We start from the raw sequence: 22,291 nt of genomic DNA, 5'->3' as shown, positions 1-22,291 counted from the left end.
GGCCTTGAGGTGCTAGTTTTAATCACCTGGTATATGACGCTGGTCATAGAATCTACATTTGAACAGTCAGCTCCATAAGCACTGATTTACTTTAGAGGTAACATTTTGTTAGTGATTACTTTCCTCTTATGAGATAATCCCCATGCTTCAGGAATTTATGGACTAAACCCAGAGGTGGGCTTCACATAATTTAACAACTGGTTTGCCTAGTGCAGAACTGAAAATGTGAGTGTGTGCCTTCTGCGCTTGCATGCAGCTTCAAACACACGGCGATTTTATGCATGCAGCTTCCAGCACATCTTGGGCAGCCGCAGTGAGAAGAGCGGGCATGGTGTGGCAATCAGTTGGGCTGCGTGGGCGGGGTGAGTCAGCCAGAGAGTAAGATATATAGGACGGGATAGCGCTGGGGTGGGTGGATGGGCCCAGCCAGTGGTCAGAACTACCGGCTCATCCAAATCGGTCCGAACTGGCAGCAGCCCACATCTGACTAAACCTATTTATTAGGTCTTCTGTTTGCTTTCTGAGATACATTTAGAGTGATGGTTGATGACTTTCATGTTCATGGAAGACCTGATAATGATTTCTATATGCCAGGTTTCTTCCTCTGAAACAGATACACTCTCTTTGTTCTGATTGTCAAAGCACATGATATCAAACAATGCAGGTTTTTGTCCAGTTTGGATAGTTAATTTGCTTAATCCCTGTATTTTAAACAATGCTATTGACACTGATCAACTAGCAGAATTCATCAATTAGGCTATCTTGAAAAAGAGTGTTATTGTTGAAATTATTAATAATTGTCACATCATCTTTTATTTCATTTTCATCTTTTATTACATTTAAACTCTGCATTAGGAAAGGTAGTACAGCATTGCCAGTCCAGAATCTCTTTTACAAAAGAGTTTGTTGTATTAAAAGATTGCCCCAATTCAAAAAAGAAAGAATTAAGGAGAAACTTGTGGTACAGTAGTTTCAGAATATACACTCCTCTCTTACATCAGTGGGATCTGACAGTTTAATTCTTCAGAACTATTTCATACTAATCCAGGAATTACAATAATTATAAAACTAAATAACTGATGTAATTATCACCAATACTAGTAAAAGCTACAATTTGACTTTTCTGTGTAAGAGCTAAAAAGCTTATTCTTTGTTTTCCTTGATATGCTGTGGGATTCCCACTTCAAATGGCATCAGTGGAAGAAAACTGTATTATGCTATGTTTATGCTTTCATTTGAAGCATTGCCAGGAGAACGGGAAGGTTCTAAATTCACCACAGCCAGGTTGATTTTTGAAAATACCTTGGCTAACCCACTAAAAACCATTTTTGCAAAAGAGAAACCATTGTGTCTCTGCGTACAGAGGGCAATTCATTGTATACTACTGTGTGACAATGCAATACAGAAAAGAGCAAGAAGCACTATATTACAGATGCTAATTTTATGTATTTAGAAAATTTATTTTCTGCACAAGGCGACTCAAGTCGGCTTACAGGAGTGTTTCATCACTAGATGACAAGTAGGAAAAGCAGATTTTCAAAATACTGTTTAAAGAACAGTGATAATTTTGAATTATACTATAAAACCACGAACAGAAAAAATAATCAGAAATATTGGAAAATTAACACAATTTTTATTATCCTAACAGATGAAACAATCATTTTTTTGATAGTACTCCAAACAGCAGAAACTGTTATACTTTTTATTTCTGGTGTTTAGTTCAACATCACTAATGCTGATACATAAATGCAGAATTAATTAACATCACTGTCAACCAGGATCAATCAACTATCAACCTTGAAGAACTGCTGCTATGGCAGTTCTGATTTTGAACTACATTAGGAGACCATGGCAGCAGTTCTTCAAGATTGGTACTGGAAAGGATTTAACACCACTAAAATATCTGTTAGTTAGTAGAGTAGGTCTGTAAATCATTTAATTAAGACATTTGTCCACTACAAGTTCTGTAACCCTTCAAGTTTTTTAGATTAACAACCACTTACTTTGAAAGGCAGGGCAGAATTGTAATTCTCTGGTATATCCCAAGAAAGAAGGACTGATGTTTTCATTACTGCTTTGACATGAAAATTTTTTGCAAACACTGCTGGAAAAGGAAGGGTAATATATTTAAAGTACATTTTGATTTTGGATCCCATCCCCTTTTCACCAGTCATTATATTCCTACCTGTTTTTAGAAACCACATTCCATTCTTACAAATGACATCTCAAAATAATTATATTTTCCTTACCTGCAATTATTATGTAGAAGTGAGCCAGACTTGTCTGATATGGGATAACTGAATTCTAGTGAATCCAAACACATGAAGATTTACATACTTTACCTTCGCATCAGATGAATCTACTTATATGATGGTTTTGAAAATTGAAGCTATATTTAAAATTTCGATATCCAAAGACTGAGATCCTTTTACAAGACAAGCCATAAGCAGACAAATCCTACCTTGATCCACAGGTAATGTCCTAAACTGGATACTGGGACTATATGGACCGGGCCCTTTGCTTGTATGTGCACGTATTTTTACATCGTATGTGGTATCTGCTTTTAAGCCTGAAAGTGTCATAATAGTATCAACAGGAGCAACAGGGATCTCTGTTTGTTGATGGGCCACATTGATATCTCTGTACTGTAGAGTGTATTTGGTGATTATACCATTTCTCTCGGATAAAATGGGTGGTTGCCAAGTTAGCTGGACAGAGGTCGAGGTGGCACTTTCTGAATGTAGATTTTGAGGAAATCCACTTGGTAGATCTTCTGGAATCAAAATTTCTTTTACCATTTCTTCCCCAAAGCCCACTTTATTTCTAGCTGAAAGCCTGAAGATGTAAGAAGTCCCTTTATGAATATCAGTAGCCGTGTAGTGGTCATCTTTATCAGTAAAATCCCGCGTCGTAAATGCATCCATGTCTTTGCGGCCAAACCTCAGGCGGAACCCTTGCAGGGGGCCATATGTATCGACAGGTGGGTGCCACTGAATTAGAGCTGTACCCATTTGTGTGTGGCTAATTACAAGCCGAGGTTTTCCTGGAACTGTAACATAACATTATTTTAGCACAGAATGTACCTGTAATATTTTTTTCTAAAATTGATTATTAGGTCTCTTTAAAAGTTACTTATGCAACAAACATACTGTTTTTCTCCTCTACCCTTATCCTCAAATATTAATTCAGACCTTGCAACACATTAAGAACCCTATTATCTTTATTCTCTTTCTTCTAGTTCAAGGGTGTCAAACTGGCGGCCTGCGAGCCAGATGCGTCACACGCAGGCCACGCCCACCCCAACTCCGTGAATGGGAAAAACATCATGAAACACCACGTGATGGCAACGTGATGTGGCAAGTTTGACACCCGTGTTCTAGTTCCTAACTATAGAGAAAACAGGTAGGCAATTATCCCCATTGACCTGAAACCAAGTAATACATACAGTAACTGGGTATCTTTGTATATTAGACTTATGGACTTTAATATGATCAATGCAAACAAACAGAATATACAGGTAATCCTTGTCTTACAACAGTTCATTTAGTGACTGTTCAAAGTTACAACAGCATTGAAAAATGTGAATTATGACAATTTTCACAGTTATGACCTTTGTAACATCCCCATGATCATGTGATCAAAATTCAGAGGCTTGGCAACTGGTTCATATTTATGACTGTTGCTGTATCCCGAGTCATGTGATCATCTTTTGTGACCTTCTAACAAGGAAAGTCATTAAGTGAATCTGGGGAAGCCAGATTCAGTTAACAACCAGGTTACCAACTTATCAATTATAGTGATTCACTTAACATCTGTGACAAGAAAGGTTGTAAAATGGGGCAAAACGCACTTAACAAATCTTTCACTTAACAAGATAAATGTTGGACTCAATTGTGGTTATTAGGTGACGACTACCTGTATTTCAGAAAATGCATTTATATATTGGGAAGAAAAAAATGTATATAAAAGGTATCTGAATCAGTGCTTATCATCTTAAAAACATGTGTTTGAAAAGAATTACTGTCTGCATAACCGTAGTCAGGTAAATCAAACTAAAAGCAGAAATACATAAAAATTACAGAAAAGGTTAGTTTAAAAGGAGAATTTCATCCAAAATGGGCGCTGAGTAATAGGAAAAAAAGAAACAATCAGCCTAATAAAATGGATAATTTCACTAAATAATGTGATAATGTTAACGATAATGATAACGAACTAAAAGCTTACTCTGCTGAATCAAGTGACACAATGTCAGTATAAAAGCATAAAAATCCCACCATTAAATAAAAATCAGAAACTAAAATGCTAACACACTAACACATACACACATTTAATTTGATTTTTATGTTTAATTTCAGACATAAAAACTTCAAACTATAGCTATTTGACATATGGAAGTTTCAAACACAAAACCTTCAAACTACAGCTATCAGATAAATGAAAACAAAGTTGAAATCTTGCTAATAAAGCAATTTATTCTTGGAACACTAAAAAGGAAGCCAAATGAAAGCACTGCTTTATATATTATTATTAGAAGAACAATTATTCTTTTCTAATGTACTATACAAAATTAATATAAAACTAAAGATTTTCCCACTAGTCCTTTGATAATTAATTGGCCAAGAGATCTAACGTGCAGACAAAACGCAGAAGAAAGGTAAATAATAATGAATGAATACACAGCAGATTGAGACTGAAAGGATAGTCTGTATATTTTCCATAAAAGTGTGTGTGGGGGGGGGAAACAGCATTGTAAACCTAAAACCAATAGTTACATTGTTTGAAAGAACAAACAGTATCAAAACATTAATTAGGCTTAATGAATACATGCTGTCTTAGATCCAAATGTTCATGAGTCAAATTCTCCATTTGCCTGCTGCTCCCTTTATTTTCAGTCCTATCTGTAGTTCTATAGTCTCTTTACGCATTTCCCTGTACTTTACAGAGATATTTTCAGTTCCATTTTATGGATATACTTTACCAATTTTTTTTAATAGATTGGGTGAAGTAGAATAACTCTTCCATATATTCCTGACTTTAATGATTAATAATGTCAACTTGGAAATCACATACAGTATCTTTAGATCTCTACCTATTCTGGCCTTTATTTTTTGTTCCCAACACTTTTTCCAGACTCCTGTATTTCATTTTAGCAATATCCTGTTATAATTTCATGCACTGTAGTTTGTTGGATTTTTTATTTTTATTTTAGTGTAACATGTGAAGTAGGCAAATATGGCTTATTCAACAAATTGTAATGGACATCTTCACATCCCACATTTCAATTTATGTAAACAGTGGGCATTTGTGTTTCTTCAATTGAAAGAGAATGGCTTACAAAACAATTGTACTATGCCTGATGTGTCAGATTTTATATTTTCCCCAACTTGCCTGGGTATATCCAAAGTCCTGGATGTATCTAAACTCTAGATGAAGTCAGGCATGGAAAAATTACAATGAAAATCAATAATATTTTAGTGTACATAATCAGCTAAGAACATTTTAGCACCTGGTTATCAGAAATGATCAAAGCAGTCAACATTAGTTTTAAGGCTTCATAATGGAAAGGATCATCAAATAATACCTGCACCAGTAGTAGATACTAATCTAGGTTTGCTTCGTGCACCATCTCCTTTGGTAGTATAGGCTGTCACAGTAAGGGAATAGGTTGTCTCTGGCTGTAATCCAGCTATGACCATCTCCTAAAATGATGTAATAAAAATATGGTATATCAATATATGGAATAAATACCCTTCATTAAGTTTTTCATCTTTCATAAGTTACAATAACTTGCATTCAGTGCACAGAGCTTTCATGCTATCTGCAGACAAGCTTTTAGGGATATCAGAAGATAATATGAGTGGATAAAGTTTTGCATTAAGCCAAAAGAATGATGAGTGTTCTGAGCAGCATGCCCTAAATATTTTTATAAACATAAGGTTAAGCATTGCTTATACTTAAAGGGCACAACATCACAACACATGTTCTTACGATTCATTTTTATTACAGTACAATGAGTGTATTTGGGCTACAAAAATAAAATCAAACTTGACACAATAGTTGTGTTACCCATTATTTACAAATCAGTCATTCTGTTATCTTTACAGCAAGGTTATCTATAATTACAGAACCATGTTACATATAGATTGGGGTATAAACTTAAGATGGCTGCAAGTGGCCTTGAACACCTTTATTGTAACCACTGGAGAACTGTCTGACTAATATTGTCGAAATCAGTGACAACTTTTCTTGCCATTTTAAGATGATGGCAAGTATAACCTGACAAGTATATATGACAAGTATAACCTGAGCCTGAAAACATTTTTGTTGTTGTTGTTGCTGCTGCTGTTGTTATTATTAAACATGATCTGTCTATCTCAGTACTTGGACTTGATAGGTAGATAAAAATGCCAAATCCAGTCTTGGCTGATCATGTGAACAACAAAATAACTCAGAATTGTTTCCAAAAATTTAGATTTTAAAAAAGATTTATGAACCGGCCTATATGTGCTATTATCAACTTGCCTACTCTATTTTTTTGCCCTCTAAAAACAGTTTTATGGTAATTTTGGTAATTTTTTGACACCAAAACGTTTTACGCCCTGTCAGCGTTTTGAGATGGAGCAGATTGGGAAACCATGATGTATATGAACACCAGTTTTACTGTAGGGCTATTGTAACAGAATCTGGCAAGTGTGAATGTGCTTCCCCTCCTCCCTACTAGAGGGAGGGTGGAATCAAGTCTCAGACAATTTCTCAAATTACACCTTTGCTTTGGATTCAGATTTCATTTATTTGTCTATCTTGGTTGCCGTTTCTGTTTCTCAAGGTTAGTCTCCCTGTCCATTACATGACTTGTCATAATTTATGAAATCTATGATTCCATGTATAGTTCCTAGGAATCAGCATCACTGATCCAACAAATACAGGTAATCCTAGACATATGACCATTACTGATCTTGCCCATAACATTAAGCAGTGCTTTAATGAAAATTCATTCTGGAATAAATTTTTGAAGCACAGTTCTAGGGGAGATTTACTTCTTTCAATAAATGTGTATATAACTAATAAGATTTTAAAGGGTAATTCTAATTGCGAAGGGAACACTTTGGATTTCATGCTACAAAATGATGAAGCACAGCATAATCAAAATTCTACATGTACTTAAAACGGGTTGCTTAGTGATCATTCCAATTACCTGAAAAGGGAATTTATTCTCCAGATTTGAAGTTCTGATAATTGGGTCTCCTTCATGATTACATGACCAAACTCTGTATGCTTGGCAAAATGGTCATTTTCAGTGTCCCAAGGTCATGTGACTGTGTTTTGTGAGCACTGCTCACAAAACACTTCTAGCACTTCTATTTTTCAGCAAAATCACACCTACTGCGGACCATGCACTAAATGATGACGCCCCAAAAGTAATAAAACTGCTCCATTTTATGATGGTTATGACATACATTGTAAAGTAATATTGAGTAATTTAATTTATTATTTAAAATCTAAAATATCATTAAATATAATCTGAATATTTGATTTGGAACAAGAAATTATGGAAAATATATTAAGCTCTATATAGTTATTCAATAGGAAATCTAATAGGATTTATTAAGTGAGAACTAACTTGCAGCTTTTAAAATATTTTTTAAAAGGATGAAGATTAAAAAGAATCTGAAAGTGATTATATATTAGAAACAAACTGATGAGTCGTTTTACATGCTGAAACTAATTTTTGAAATGATACAAAGGACTTCAGCTAGCAAAATTTAAGCTTTCTAAAATTCCACTATTTTTATATGCTTAATATTTCATTGATCTAAAACAACTTATATTTGGCTCCATTATGTCTCAGCCTTAAAATGTATATGCTTTTTTATGCATGTTTTATGTTTTATGCACGTTAATTTTAATTTTCAATGCAGTATTACTCAGTTCTTCATGGCCAAAATTTCCACTAGTTTCTCCTTTTGAATAGTAAAAATTGGGAGAACTATAAACTTTAGCAAGTTCTTTTTTATGTAACATATTAATGGGCAGCTGTAGAAACTAAAACTAAACTAAAATTTTAAACAAATGAACACATTATGAACATAAGTATTTTAAAATGAGTGGTGAGGCATTTAGAACTTGTGTAGAAAATGGTGATATGGGTTTTGACTATTGCCTATAAAATACACAGATACACAATTTGCTATAATATGGGACACCATATTTTCCACCTACCTATCTGTTAATAATACAAATTAGTTATGCTCCAAGGCACACAAAACATGCTTTGTAAGAGTGACTACATGGGGAAAGCACACTGGATTCCTTTTCTCCCTAATAGGTGTATTTCTCATGCTCAGAAAATAAGACTTTATTAAGCTTCCTTGGAATCTTTCATATGCAGATACTGAACTTCAAGTAAAAGGACTCAATTGGTGGGTTAAAAATAGACTGTTAAATATATATGAGAAAGATAGTAAATTCTTAACAATGGGCAGGATTATTCAACATAAAGTAGTTTCTATGAGCATTTGACAATCCTATCCATTCTATAACATTCAAAGGAATGTGCAAAGTTCTAAGTTGTCACACAGCCAATAGCACTATTTTGACTACCGGATCATATGAAAATTTATTGACACAATGTTTTGAGAAAGACTGGTATTTTAAATAAAAAATCTTAATTTCAAATTTACAAACAATATATGAGGCAATCACATTGAAATGATAACGTCACTATGTTGATTTGTAATTTGGTCTGTCACTCTTTTAAATGGTAAACAGAAAAATATTTTTGTTTTTCCTCATTTAAATTAGTGTTATATTGTAATAAATTAGGGGCCCAGGAGTCATCTCCATCTTTAACTGAAAGTGTACATCTTCTCAACATCTGAACAGCAATTGAAAACTGCCAAGAGTTTTTAGACAACGAAAGAGAATATATCAGAGAGGGCAAAATAGAAACAAAGTTATTTGGAGTTGCTAATTTTGTTAAAAGTTCTTTTCATGATTTACTGTCTTTTATAATGATTGAATTCATGCAGTTAAAAATATATATGGCTGTGGTGAAACAACATTTTGGAGATGAAATAGATTCTTTAGATCAGAAAATTTCAGAGTCAAAAGTAACATTGAAAAAACATGAAAAAACAGTGTCATCCAGTGTGAGAATTCTGATAAGCAATGTGCTATATTTATTGAAACAACACTAAAAGTAGATAATTGTTTTCAAAATGAATTGACCAATTTATAGGTCTACTTTGTAAGATGAATATGTTTTTAAATTTTCCTTAAAACATTGAGTAAGGTAAGTTTATATGTTTCTTTAGAGAGTAAGAGATAAATGAAATATTTTTACTAGCGCTAAAATACAAGCTGGAAATTGAATTTGCTGATTGCACTGGTTTTATTTTCATCCAGTAACTCATGATTATCATATGATAATCTGACTTTTAGCTTTATCGTTGGGTACATGCTTTTGGAAAAAAGTATCATTAAAAGAGGAACTCTTTAAATGGTGATGGAAATATCTAATTAACAATAATGAGTGAAAAGCTCAGCTTTAAAAATGTTGGTCCTGAGCCAATACCAATGTAAATTTTCACAAAAATGCATTTCAAATACATATTTAACATGGCATTTCATCAACTGAAATGAACAGGTTAAGAACTAAAAGAAAATGTCTGTTTGATAGCAAACATTGGGCCTGAAGAAAGTTGAGTTAAGCAAATGAAAATGGTAACTGCTTTCTTTGGGGGGTGGGAAACCACTTTGGGTACTCTGAAAGATCCAGTTAGGCAATTATACAAATTTAACAAAACGTAGAAAGCAAAAGCATTGCATCAAAACAAAACAAAGGTGGGTGAAAAGTATTAATGCATGCATGTGTGCAAGCAACCAAAAAATTAAACGTTAAAGTCATCATACTTTGTGGGGGAAGGCAATCAGTTTTACTCACATGTTCAGTAGTATCATCATATTCCCACTGATTGAGAGTAAAGAATGTTGGGAAGAAAAAAGAAGAAGAAATGAGGAGATATTTGTAGGCTACTGAAGCATCTTTATCCTTCTCAGGATAACCACACATAAAAATTAACCAGTAAAATCAGCCTGAATTTAGGGGGGGAAAAACCCTACAAATTTCGGTTTCTCTTTGACGGTACATAAATAGTGGCTTATATTTCTGAAAAAAACCCATACATCCTAGTTTGAAGTGTTAGTTTATAGCAATGTTTTATGATTGCATTAGTTAAAACTGTTGAGATATAATGTAAGGCTACATTTTAGTTAACCATATGCTACTAAGCCATGTTCATTTCTATTTTACCTTGTCAAATTTAATTCAGTACACCTGTTTAGATTCATAGAAGCAATTTATATGTACTTGATACTTCATATCAGTAACGGAACCATATGACCAACAGCACACTCTGCTCCTTCTATAATTAAAGAAAAAAAAAAGAAAAAAAGGAATTTGAACTAGAGCCATAAAGGGCTGCATATTTTCCAAGTGGGAAAATCTGTTCAAGGAACAGAGGTACAATATAATCATATTGTTCTCTTTCTAATTCCTGGAGATTCACAATGATCCAAAAGCATTAACAAGTTGTTCTAAATGTGCTAAAACATTGATATGAATAAGACTTACAAATATGTTAATTATTTAATACAGAAATTGGAGGGCGTTAAATCATCACATGAAAAAAATGGTATTGCTGTCAGTAAAGTAATTTTATTGAATTGGAGTTTAAAATATTACAGATGCCATAAAGTCTTTCTATTTAAACAATGTAGTTCAACTCTAATTCGTTTTAGGGTATGATATATGATAGTTACATATTGCTACATTTCAAAACAGAATTAACTATGAATGAAAAAAGCTTTTTATATTTCATGGTTTATGATACCATCAGAATGATTTCAGGCTCCAAAGCTCATAAAACATATGTAATTAAAAATCTGTATTTTTAAAGCTTATTTAATATGGACAAATTTGCCTTATGGAAAAATAGGTTCTCTATGATTTGTTATATTCTGTAAGAAAAAATGTAGTGTAGTTTCAGTTTATCAATATATCATCCTAGGCTTTTCTTTAATAAAAACAAAGCATCTCATATATTATTAGATCAACTATTCATCTCAGGCACAGTTTATTTTAAATATATCACTGAGTTCTATTATATTATTTCCCAACCCAGGCTCACTTGCATATATTACACATTACCCAACCAAACTGATGTAATTCAATTCAAAAATTTAAGTGCACCATAAACTTCATTTATATATTAATATAATTTAAAATACTTAACATTACCTGGATCATATGTAGAAATATAACTACAGAACAGAACTTATACCCAAATCAAAATGAACTAAAAAGTGATTATTCTTCCAGAGCATAGGAAGAACATATTAAATATAAAATAATGTCAATCTATTAATATACTGTATAGTTTAGCAAGTTCTGTATATAATATTACACTGTCCTGATAATTGCAAACATCGACCAGGGATGAACTTCCACTATAAGAAACATGTACTTTGATTTAAAAATAGCCTATGTTTCAGATACGTTTTTCCTCCCATTACCACAACATATCCATGCCTAGAAATAATATTTATACACAAAATAGTACGGTAGCCTGATTATTTGGTTTTAGATTGAAGCTTTCAGATTTCTTTTAGCAGTAACGTACTGCACTGGGAAGAAAACATTCAAGTTGTTAATTGAGAAAAAAAAAAAAAGAAAAGGTCAGTGTACGAATAGCTTGCTTTTCTTATTTAAAGAAATTGAATATAATTCATTACCTGTGCATCAGCCAACATGATATCCTTCAGCATAGGTTGGCCCCTAGGCTCTCCATTTTCCATCTTCACATAATGCACCTGGTAACCTCGGATTTGGCCATGCTGCTTATTGGGCACTGGAGAACGCCATGACACTTTAACAGATGTAGAGTTGACAGCCTCAACCTCGACTTTGCGAGGTGGACCACTAGGAACTGGAACATATCAGTGGATAAAAGAATTACAGGCACTTGTCCCAAATAACCAGTCTTTTTTTTTCTTTTTCTTTTCTTTTTAAAAGGAGACCCCACAAGCCTTTCTTGGAGAATACAAATGAAAACACTACAAAACTGTTCTACATTTCAGTGAAAAGATCAAAAAACATGACTGATGCAAAAATGGAAGAAAAAAGAGTATTAGAGAAATAGAAAAACATGTAAAAATGTACAAAAGCCAAGGAAGATGCTTTGAAAGTCAAAGCATTAAAGCACAAAGAAGTATTTTAGTAATCAAAATAATACAAAACCTAAAAGACTTTTAAAATGCATTATTATATTATTATTTCTTCAACGGGGAAAAAGGCAATAGCAACGTGCAATTTGTCTTCAAAGTTCAAATATGAAAAACGTATTTCAAAATATTTTAAAAATTGAGAAGCATCAGTTTCCTCAAAGATACAAATATTTTATAAGATGTGTAAAAACAGAACAAAATCAGAAGATTTTAAAAAGAGGGAAAAGTCTAAAAAAAAAAAATTCCACTTTTTTGTATAGAAGAAAATAGGCCATGCACATTGGGGAAGCACTTTAAAGAGTTCTTTATGTTGTTCGTAACATTTCTATTTTTTTGCTTTTTGTTGTTGCTGCTTTTAAAAACACAAAAGCAGGAAAAGGCATTTTGGGTTTAAAATATCCGGTGAAATAATTGTAGGGGAAAAAAGATGAGCAAGGAAGGGAAGGAATACTTAGATCACACAAAGATAGCAGATTGAGAGAAAAAGTCAAACGGATGGGGTGGAAGAAACATACCATCTTCATCTGTCCGAATAAATACAGATTCACTCTCTGGGCCAGGTCCGACATCAGTGTGGGCTGCCACAGTAATGCGATATTCAGTCCATTTTTCCAACTGTTCCAAAAGGTACTGTGTAGTATCTGGAGTAATTCCCAAAATTTCATGGGGCTTGTCATCTTCTCCATCAGTTCCAGTGTACTTGATGGAATAGGAAGTGATAATTCCATTCTGTTTTTCCACTGGAGGAGGTTGCCAACTTACCAAAATACTAGTGGAGCTGGGGCTGTTGCAACTAATGTCTTGAGGAGGAGCTGATGGCTCTAATTTCAGTAGTGGGTTAAAGGAGGATTTGAGTGAGAGGAGAGAAGTGGTTGAAGAAAAAAATGAACAAAAAGAAAGAAAAATAAATAATAAAGGGCAAACCAAGGAAAAATAAAAATTAAATTTAGAAATAAAGTATTTAGACAGTCTTATGAGCCTTGGCTTATTAACATGAAACAACTGAAAATGAATTAACTAAAAAGTGGAAAAGGATGTTGGGGGAAATACATGAAAATGAGCCTCAATTTATTGTTACCTACCTGTGATTAATGATTCTTCTTGAAATAAAAACATCAAACATGATACTTCTATGTGTGTATATATGTATATATACTTGTAATATTGCTTATCTTATATGTTTAGTAGTCTTTCTTTCTTTTTTTCTTCCTTTTATCCTTCCTTCCTTTCTTTTTTCTTTCCTTTCCTTCCTTCCCTTCTTTCCATCCCAATCCCTCCTCCCTTCTCCCCTTCCTTCCTTCCTTCCTTCCTTTCCTTCCTTCCCACCAGCTTACCCACTGACCAATCTTTCCTGCACTGTTCAATTATGAAAAATCAACATAGAAGTACCTGAATTTTCCATTTTTCCTTTTTCTACCTATTCTGTATTTTAAATTAAAAAAATATTTATTAAAACACAATTGTAGCCATAAAATGTAAGACATGCAGAATCAGAAAGGAGTTTTCATTTGTCTTAGTCAAAGATTTACCTACCATGAAAAAGTGACATGGCTGTTGGATCTGACTGTAACTTGTACTTACCGTAAATGAAGATACTGTTTAATATTTTAGCTCCTCTTGGAAAAACCTTGGCTAGCAAAGAATTGAAATCTACTAGCAATTTTACAAAACATACACCACCCACTCAACCCACACACAATACAAAATTATAGAACATTAAAAAATTGATTGGTTAAAAAAGGCAAAATAATTTAACTAACATAATACACTTAACTTCAACATTAATCCTTTCTACTCAAAAACTCAAGTGACTATTTTTAAATAGATACATTTAAAATAGAGCTTTAGTTTATTAGTGAAATATTATTATTAAAAATTATAGGAAAGCCTTTATTAGATTACTTACATCCATTTTTGTATATCACATTAAACTTGATTTCTGGCCCCCAACATAATACTTAGAAGTTCCATTAATTTCTGTGTACATCCCAATTCTGTTTTATTGTTTAATGGACAAGAGTAAACTAGAAATACTTATTTGATGAGAATTCATTATATGGACCTGGTAATTGTCAATAAAATGTTATATGAAATGGTTTGTCCCTCAACTTAATTCGTCAAATTTTATTCCTCATGTTTTTGCACAGGGAGCACAATTCCCCTTATTTCTGATTGGACAGAGTTGCAATGCTAATATTTGATTTCCTTATTTTCTAAAAAGGATGTATGAAATCCTTTTTTAAACCTTAGGAGTTACTTTTGTAGGCAGCACATTTATTCTTTATTTGTCAAGATGTTTATATGGAAAGAAGCAAAATTTTCAAAATTTTAACTAATGTTGCATCAAATGCCATGCTACAGAATATTAAATATGTTTTGAAATGAAGCTATCCACTATAGGACTGATAAACCTACCTTTACAAACTATTTTTCTATAGATATTTATTTCTGTCTCCACTAAGTAACAAAGAATGTCCTTGTTTTCAGTTTTAGCCGTTTTAAATTTCCTAAAAGATCTCAGAACAAGCTTCCTAAAGAAAAAAAGGAGCGACTACTCCCAAAAACATTTTTTAGAATAGCAATTTGTTGATCTCTCTAAGGAGTAAAAAAAGTATCACCGATAGAATATATTTTTCTTTAGTCCTGCAATTACCCACGGATGTTCCTGCTTGGAAATCTGGGCATGGTGAATGAATAGATTATGGTGAACAAGAGGAAGGTGAGATGCCCTTAGTTTCCATGCTTAGACTTCTTTGCAACGTAATAATTTAATAATCACACCTTCTGTGCTTGTTAACTAGAAGAAGTATAAGAAAAAATTAAGAAATCAAGGAGAGACACTTACTTGACTGCATTGTTCTAGCTGAAATTTCTGCTGTTGACGCACCAAGACCTTGTGGAGAACGTGCAGCCAAACGAAAGTAGTATAAGCTATTTGGTTTTAGGCCTTGCAAGTGATAAGATGTAGCTGGATCAATAGAAATTCTCTGCTGAATGGTAAATAACAAATAAAGGAGGAATAAATTAATACTAAGTTGTGATTTCAATAAAAAATGTCTAATATTCCAACATAAAATTAGGTGTTTGACAACAGAAACTGAACATTACTGAAATTAGTATATGTAGCTACAACTCCATGCTTCAAAACCATATTACCTGAAATCTGTTATTGTACTAAGACTAACCCTTACAAAAATGCACATGGCTGGCAGTAAAAAGTACCAACATCCACATAACAATCTACATAATGAAAAGTCCTAAATGAAGCAATCACTACATTTCTTCCATTGACAATTTATGTAAATGGAAATCTCTTTCAACTAAGTCTAAGTTGTTATTAAGACATGAAGAAACAAGATTTTTCAAAATCACTGCTCTGTTTCAAAACTACTGTAAGTCACTTGTGCTGTAAATTGCACAAACGAATATACTTCTTAGAAGTAAATTTATACACACACACAAACATACATAAATACACAGTCAGACTAGACCCGTGATGGCGAACCTATTGCATGCCCACAGGCAGTTTGCATTGCCTGTGGGTATGCAAACTGTCACACATGCATGGGGGATAGGCCGCATGCATGGGGGCCAAGTGTGCATTGTATTTTGGGGGTTTGGATATGTGTACTTTGGGCACTTGGTCCAGAAAAAGTTGGCCATCACTGGACTAGACCCTGGAATTTTCTTGGCAAGATATTGGAGGTGGTTTGCTACTGCCTTCTTCCTAGGGCAGAGAATGTGTGACTGTCCCAAAGATCTCGAATAAAGCTTCATGCCTAAGGCATTGTCTTGAGGCAGATAAAGTTGTGTCTGGAAGCCATTGGGATGAAAAGGAATAGATACAGGCAAACCCTGCTAAATTCAAGTGGTTATGGCCAACTAGATTTAGGAATTTGTCGCTCTTGGTCTTGGATGGGCTGTCAACGGCAGTCACATCCTCATTTGAGACTAGGGAGCTACTGGATTCTCCTTACAGCTCCTGCTTGATAATTAGGTGACGGCTGTGACTAAATCTTTCCACAGGTTCATCTTCTGCTCTAGTTGTGCCCATTCTTGGAAAATGGGAGAAAATTCAGATGGTCATCCATGCCCTAGTTTATGGCATATGGCTGGTTGTTCCAAGAACTGAATAACAGGATAAGGTATCAATATGCAACTTTGTGCATATGTTCAAATGTGTATAAAAAGGTATCATCAATCAATCAAAGTATTTATTGCCATGATATTTGCGTTTGTTACACAAAATCCTTGTTTAGTGACACAAATGGAACTGGAAGCTCAGTCAATAAGCAAAGCAATCTATAAGTGAAAAATCATGTGGCTGTGTTTTCGATCTGACTTCAGCTTTCCTTTGATTTTTCAGACCTGTGAAAGCTGCAAATGCAGGATTTAGCTGCAAAGTTACCGTTTTATTCCTATTTTGCTGCAAATTATCACTGCCCAAGGCAGCAAGGATGACCTGTATACAATATGATCCAAACACAACAAATTTAGTGTTAGAGTTACCACTACATTTTATCAGATAATATTTGGGGAAAATTTGCTGGTAATGCTGAGAAACAGTACCTATCAAACCGTGCCATGATACTATTCACACTATACGCATAGGAAGGAGACAGTGGCAAACCACTGCTAAAAAACTTCATGGACTTTGTACAGGCAGCCTGTACAATGAAATATGATTGAACAGGAGAAAAAACAAAGCAGACAGATCTATACCAAAGTTGTATTTTGTTGTTTTGAATTCAGGATGAAGAAAAGGCTGGTCTACTATTATAATTTGTGCAAATTTTAAAAGAATGGAAATGTAATTTAGAAGATCTTGCAATACTTGCAAAGTGTTTTCAAACATGAAAAATAACAGTTTATTTACCTCTTCACCATGTTCTCCATCCTTGTAAACAAGATCATAATTGGAGATAGTATCAGATCGTGGAGGTGTCCAAGAAAGTAATATGCTTGTTTCAGATTCAGGTTCAGCTTTGAAGTTTAGTGGTTGTCCTGGGACTGAAACAAGAGCACATAAGAGCATTTACTCCAAAAACCCAAAGCCTTCAAGGACTCTGTTTAATTTAAATAGGCTACACTTTTTAAGTACCTCATCTGCTACAGCTAGTACTCTTCTTCATCACTCTGATTTTCATGCCAGTTCTTTGCACTATCAAAGTATCATTACAGGTAGTCCTTGATTTATGACCACAATTGATCCCAGAATTTCAATTGTCAAGTGAAACATTTGTTAAGTGAGTTTTGCCCCATTTTATGACCTTTCTTGCCACAGTTATTAAGTGAATCACTGCATCTGTTAAGTGAATCTGGCTTCCCCATTGATTTTGCTTGCCAGATGGTCACAAAAGGTGATCACATAATAATAATAATAATAATAATATTTTAATTTGTATACCGCCCTTCTCCCGAAGGACTCAGGGCGGTTTACAGCCAGAATAAAAATACAGCAATACATACAATATTAAAAAAAACATTAAAAAACTTATTAAATTTGGCCTAATATTAAAATACAAGTAACACTAAAAGTTAATATAAAATTAAAACCCCATAAAATCAGCTAAAAATTGAAATTAAAATTCAAGCCAGTCCAGCAAGACGAAACAAATAAGTCTTAAATTCGCGGCGAAAGGTCCGAAGGTCAGGTATTTGTCGAAGTCCAGGGGGAAGCTCGTTCCACAGGGTGGGAGCCCCCACAGAGAAGGTTCTTCCCTTGGGGGCCGCCAGTCAACATTGCTTGGCTGACGGCACCCTAAGGAGTCCCTCTCTGTGAGAACGCACAAGTCGCTGGGAGATACAAGATGGCAGTAGGCGGTCCCGTAAATATCCCAGTCCTAAGCCATGGAGCGCTTTAAAGGTGGTAACCAATACCTTGAAGCGCACCCGGAAGACAACAGATAGCCAGTGCAGTCTGCGCAGGATGGGTGTTACATGGGAGCTCCGAACCGCTCCCTCTATCACCCGCGCAGCTGCATTCTGAACTAACTGGAGCCTCCGAGTGCTCTTCAAGGGGAGCCCCATGTAGAGAGCATTGCAGTAATCCAAGCGAGAAGTAACAAGAGCATGAGTGACTGTGCATAGGGCATCCCGGTCCAGGAAGGGGCGCAACTGGCAAATCAGGCGAACCTGATAAAAAGCTCTCCTGGAGATGGTCTTCAGGTGATCTTCAAACGACAACCGCCCATCCAGGAGAACGGCAAATTGCGCACCCTTTCCATCGGGGCCAATGACTCGCCCCCAACAGTCAGCCGCGGCTGCAGCTGACTGTACCGGGGTGCCGGCATCCACAGCCACTCCGTCTTGGAGGGATTGAGCTTGAGCCTGTTCCTCCCCATCCAGACCCGTACGGCTTCCAGACACCGGGACAGTACTTCGATAGCTTCGTTGGGGTGGCCTGGGGTGGAAAAGTACAGCTGCGTATCATCAGCGTACAGTTGGTATCTCACTCCAAAACCACTGATGATCTCACCCAGCGGCTTCATATAGATGTTGAACAGGAGAGGCGAGAGAATCGACCCCTGCGGCACCCCACACGAGGCGCCTCAGGGTCGATCTCTGCCCCCCTGTCAACACTGTCTGCGTCCGGTCAGAGAGGTAGGAGGAGAACCACCGATAAACGGTGCCTCCCATTCCCAAACCCTCCAACCGGCGCAGCAGGATACCATGGTCAATGGTATCGAAAGCCGCTGAGAGGTCTAATAGGACCAGGGCAGAGGAGTAACCCTTATCCCTGGCCCTCCAGAGATCATCCACCACCGCGACCAAAGCCGTCTCTGTACTGTATCTGGGCCGGAATCCGGACTGGAACGGGTCTAGATAGACGGTTTCATCCAGGTACTGGGGTAGTTGACATGCCACCGCACTCTCTACAACCTTCGCCGTAAAACGAAGGTTGGAGACTGGACGATAATTTCCTAAAACAGCTGGGTCCAGGGAAGGCTTCTTGAGGAGAGGTCTCACCACCGCCTCTTTCAAGGCAGTGGGAAAGACCCCCTCCCGCAAAGAAGCATTTGTAATCCCCCGGAGCCAGCCTCGTGTCACCTCCTGCGTGGCCAGTACCAACCAGGAGGGGCACGGATCCAGTAAACATGTGGTGGCATTTAACCTTCCCAACAACCTGTCCGTGTCCTCGGGAGTCACAGGGTCAAAATGTCCTCAGGAGTCACAGGGTCACACATGACCTTGGGACACAGCAACCATCATAAACATGAACCAATTCTCAAGCATCCAAATTTTGATCACATGATCCTAGGGATGCTGCAAAGATTCTAACTTTGAAAAATGGTCAGAAATCACATTTTTCAGTGCTGTTGTAGCTTTGAACGGTCACTAGATGAACTGTTGAGGACTGTCTGTATTTATCTGCTAAAAAGGGTTGATATCTATTTATGCTGGCTAGAGAATTGCCTGACTTGGAAATCCATACAGAGGTTGACAAACACTTCTCAAGATAACATGAATAATAAATCATCGATCAGCTTTCTAGCCATGTAACCTCTTACTTGAAGTAATTCCAAAGGCTATTTATACTAGCCTATATACTGTAACCTAATCATGGGTTACAGGATGGGTTTCTGTTTTAATGCCACTTTAATTGTGAACTTTTTTTTTTGCCAATCATTTCCAGGAGCAGCCCATTGCTAATGTCTCTCCAGGCGTTTGAAAATGTAAAGAGTGTATAGCAGATTTTCATAATGACAATAATTATGTACATTATGAAAATCTGCTATACACTTTTTACATTACTTCATTATGAAATGTGTAATTTTACAAATCCTAAGAAGCAAATGTATTTGCTTTAATTGTTAACCAAACAATAAAACATTTTTAGACCTCATACAGTATCTATATCCAGCAAAAAAAACCTGGAATACTTAACATTCCGCCCCACCCCACCCCCAATCTTACAGCCAAGTAGATTTTAAAATGCACATCCCTGTTCTCCCAAAAATAAGACATCCCCTGATAATAAGCCCAATCGGACTTTTGACCGCATGGCAATAAGACCAAGCGCTTATTTTAGGGTTCAAAAAAAATATAAGATAGGTTCTTATTTTCGGGAAAACACAGTAGTTGTTTTTGATATCAACACACCATTATATCACTGATGAAGTTTAAAATGATGTTACAAGAGTTGCTGTCCTTAAAGTATTTGTTTTTAGTAGCAGTTAGGGGGAATCAACATTGGGACTGTGGAATGGCTGAGGGGAGTAGCTTTTTTTTTTGCACTATATTAGAACTGACCTTGCTGACATAATTTTACTTGGGAAGGAGCACTAACCGAATGAACACAGTAGCTTCTTTCAGATCATTTTTAGGCACCCCTATTTTGTGTGAATGGAATTTATAAATGAGATAGATAAAATTTATGGGAATAAATTTCCTTTCTCTACTTTCTTCTCCAGAGGTTTTATTTTAAAAAAAACCATCTGGAGGATAGGGACAAGAAGACAAAATCTGTTCCACGGATAAATCAATGCAACCTATTTTTTAATTCCCCAGATAGAATGGAATAAAGTATGTTTATTTCTTAAAACAAAATGCTGTATATGTGTGTACTATGGACGGATCAGCAGAGAAGCAATTTGTGTGCTTAAAAATAAAAAATTTGATAATATTTTTATCATATAAATAAATTGTTGAAAAAATGAATGAAAAGAAATTCAAACAGAAGCCAAAAAAGTGAATTAGTTTGCAAGACCTAATTCATATAATATAAAGTAACCAATCAGTTAGGGTGATATGAGTTTAAATTCCATCTGTTGGAACAATTAGGGTGACGACCTGGAGAAACTATGTAACCAAAGCTTTAAATAGGATTTCAGCTCAGAATAAGAAGAAAACATTAGAAAGAAATTTAAAGTGACTCCACCTTAATTGTCTTGGCTTTAGGAGGGAGGAAAGAAAAATGCTGTCCATTCTTTAATATTCATTATTGTTTATGTGGAATTTGTTTGCTACTTTTAGGACTAATATCAATTTTATTTGTAATGGTCACTGCACAGCTTCCCCAAGGTCATTTCTGCGATCCCTTATGACTATAAATGCGTTTAAATTATGGGCATGAACCATCTTAACCAAATAATTTTAAAGTTCAGTAGATATATTTTGCCTACAATTTGGATATGGATTATTTTATAGCATTTTAAGCTTTTTATTTTATTTTTTATTTATTTTAAACCTTTATTAACATTTAAAATTCTAAAATACAAGTTAAAATATATCTATAACAAAAATACATCCGTAATAATTATACAAGTCAACATCATTCTGACAGTACATAATTCTTAACTTTGTATATCTATTCCCACATATTCCTACTTAATCGACATATTTAAACACATTTTGTATCTTATTTTATTCTATACATGCCTTATTTTTAATTTCTATCCATTGATATCAATTATAGTATTTTAAGCTTTTAATAGTGTATCAGAATATATTAGCCGTATCATATTTTAGATTTATTAGATATCCACTTTTATTTTATAGCTTATTTTGGACTTTTTATTATCTATACCGTCTATTTTAAATATTGTTTTAAACTTCAACTTGAATTAGTATTATTTCTTTTTCCTTTCTTTGTAAATTGTAATACTTAGCCTGTAAAAAAAATTAAACCAAGAAATAAGTATTTTTGGATTGGCCTATGCAAAATAATTATTTTTTTACTCTACAATTTACCATAAAAGAGCAGATGAGAAACTGTTTTTATTGTGGGACAATAATTTTAATGTTTTTAGAATCCCAATTTCCTAATGCTATTTTTTTAAAAAATATGTAGAGACATTTTTTTCTATTAAGGAAATAGGAATGTAAAGAAAATGAACAAACAAAAAAAATGATGAAAAGAGTAGTAAGCAAAGTTACAAAAATTATAATTAGTCTCATTATATCACTGATAGAAATTAACCTTTTTACAGATTAAAAGCCTTTTTAAATATTAAATAGAAAGATTATTTTTAACAATTATAAAAAGGATTTTAAAGACTTCTAA

The 22,291-nt window shown here is 34.7% G+C and overlaps 1 protein-coding gene across 3 annotated transcripts in view; it reads right to left on the bottom strand.

Moving 5' to 3' along the window:
- PTPRD (protein tyrosine phosphatase receptor type D) overlaps positions 1-22,291 on the bottom strand; it is a 1,472,813-nt gene that overhangs the window by 145,236 nt on the left and 1,305,286 nt on the right. For all 3 annotated transcript variants that reach the window (XM_058166456.1, XM_058166457.1, XM_058166458.1), the window contains 8 exons: positions 17,162-17,295; positions 15,131-15,275; positions 12,801-13,106; positions 11,794-11,987; positions 9,944-9,970; positions 5,582-5,699; positions 2,462-3,049; positions 2,004-2,104 (listed from right to left, as the gene is read on the bottom strand). In XM_058166456.1, the coding sequence (XP_058022439.1) occupies positions 2,004-2,104; positions 2,462-3,049; positions 5,582-5,699; positions 9,944-9,970; positions 11,794-11,987; positions 12,801-13,106; positions 15,131-15,275; positions 17,162-17,295 (1,613 nt within the window). The remainder of the gene's footprint in view (positions 1-2,003; positions 2,105-2,461; positions 3,050-5,581; positions 5,700-9,943; positions 9,971-11,793; positions 11,988-12,800; positions 13,107-15,130; positions 15,276-17,161; positions 17,296-22,291) is intronic.

This window comes from Ahaetulla prasina, chromosome 2 (genome assembly GCF_028640845.1).
Source record: "Ahaetulla prasina isolate Xishuangbanna chromosome 2, ASM2864084v1, whole genome shotgun sequence".
NCBI lineage: Eukaryota > Metazoa > Chordata > Lepidosauria > Squamata > Colubridae > Ahaetulla > Ahaetulla prasina.
This window is presented reverse-complemented; position numbering and strand designations above follow the sequence as displayed.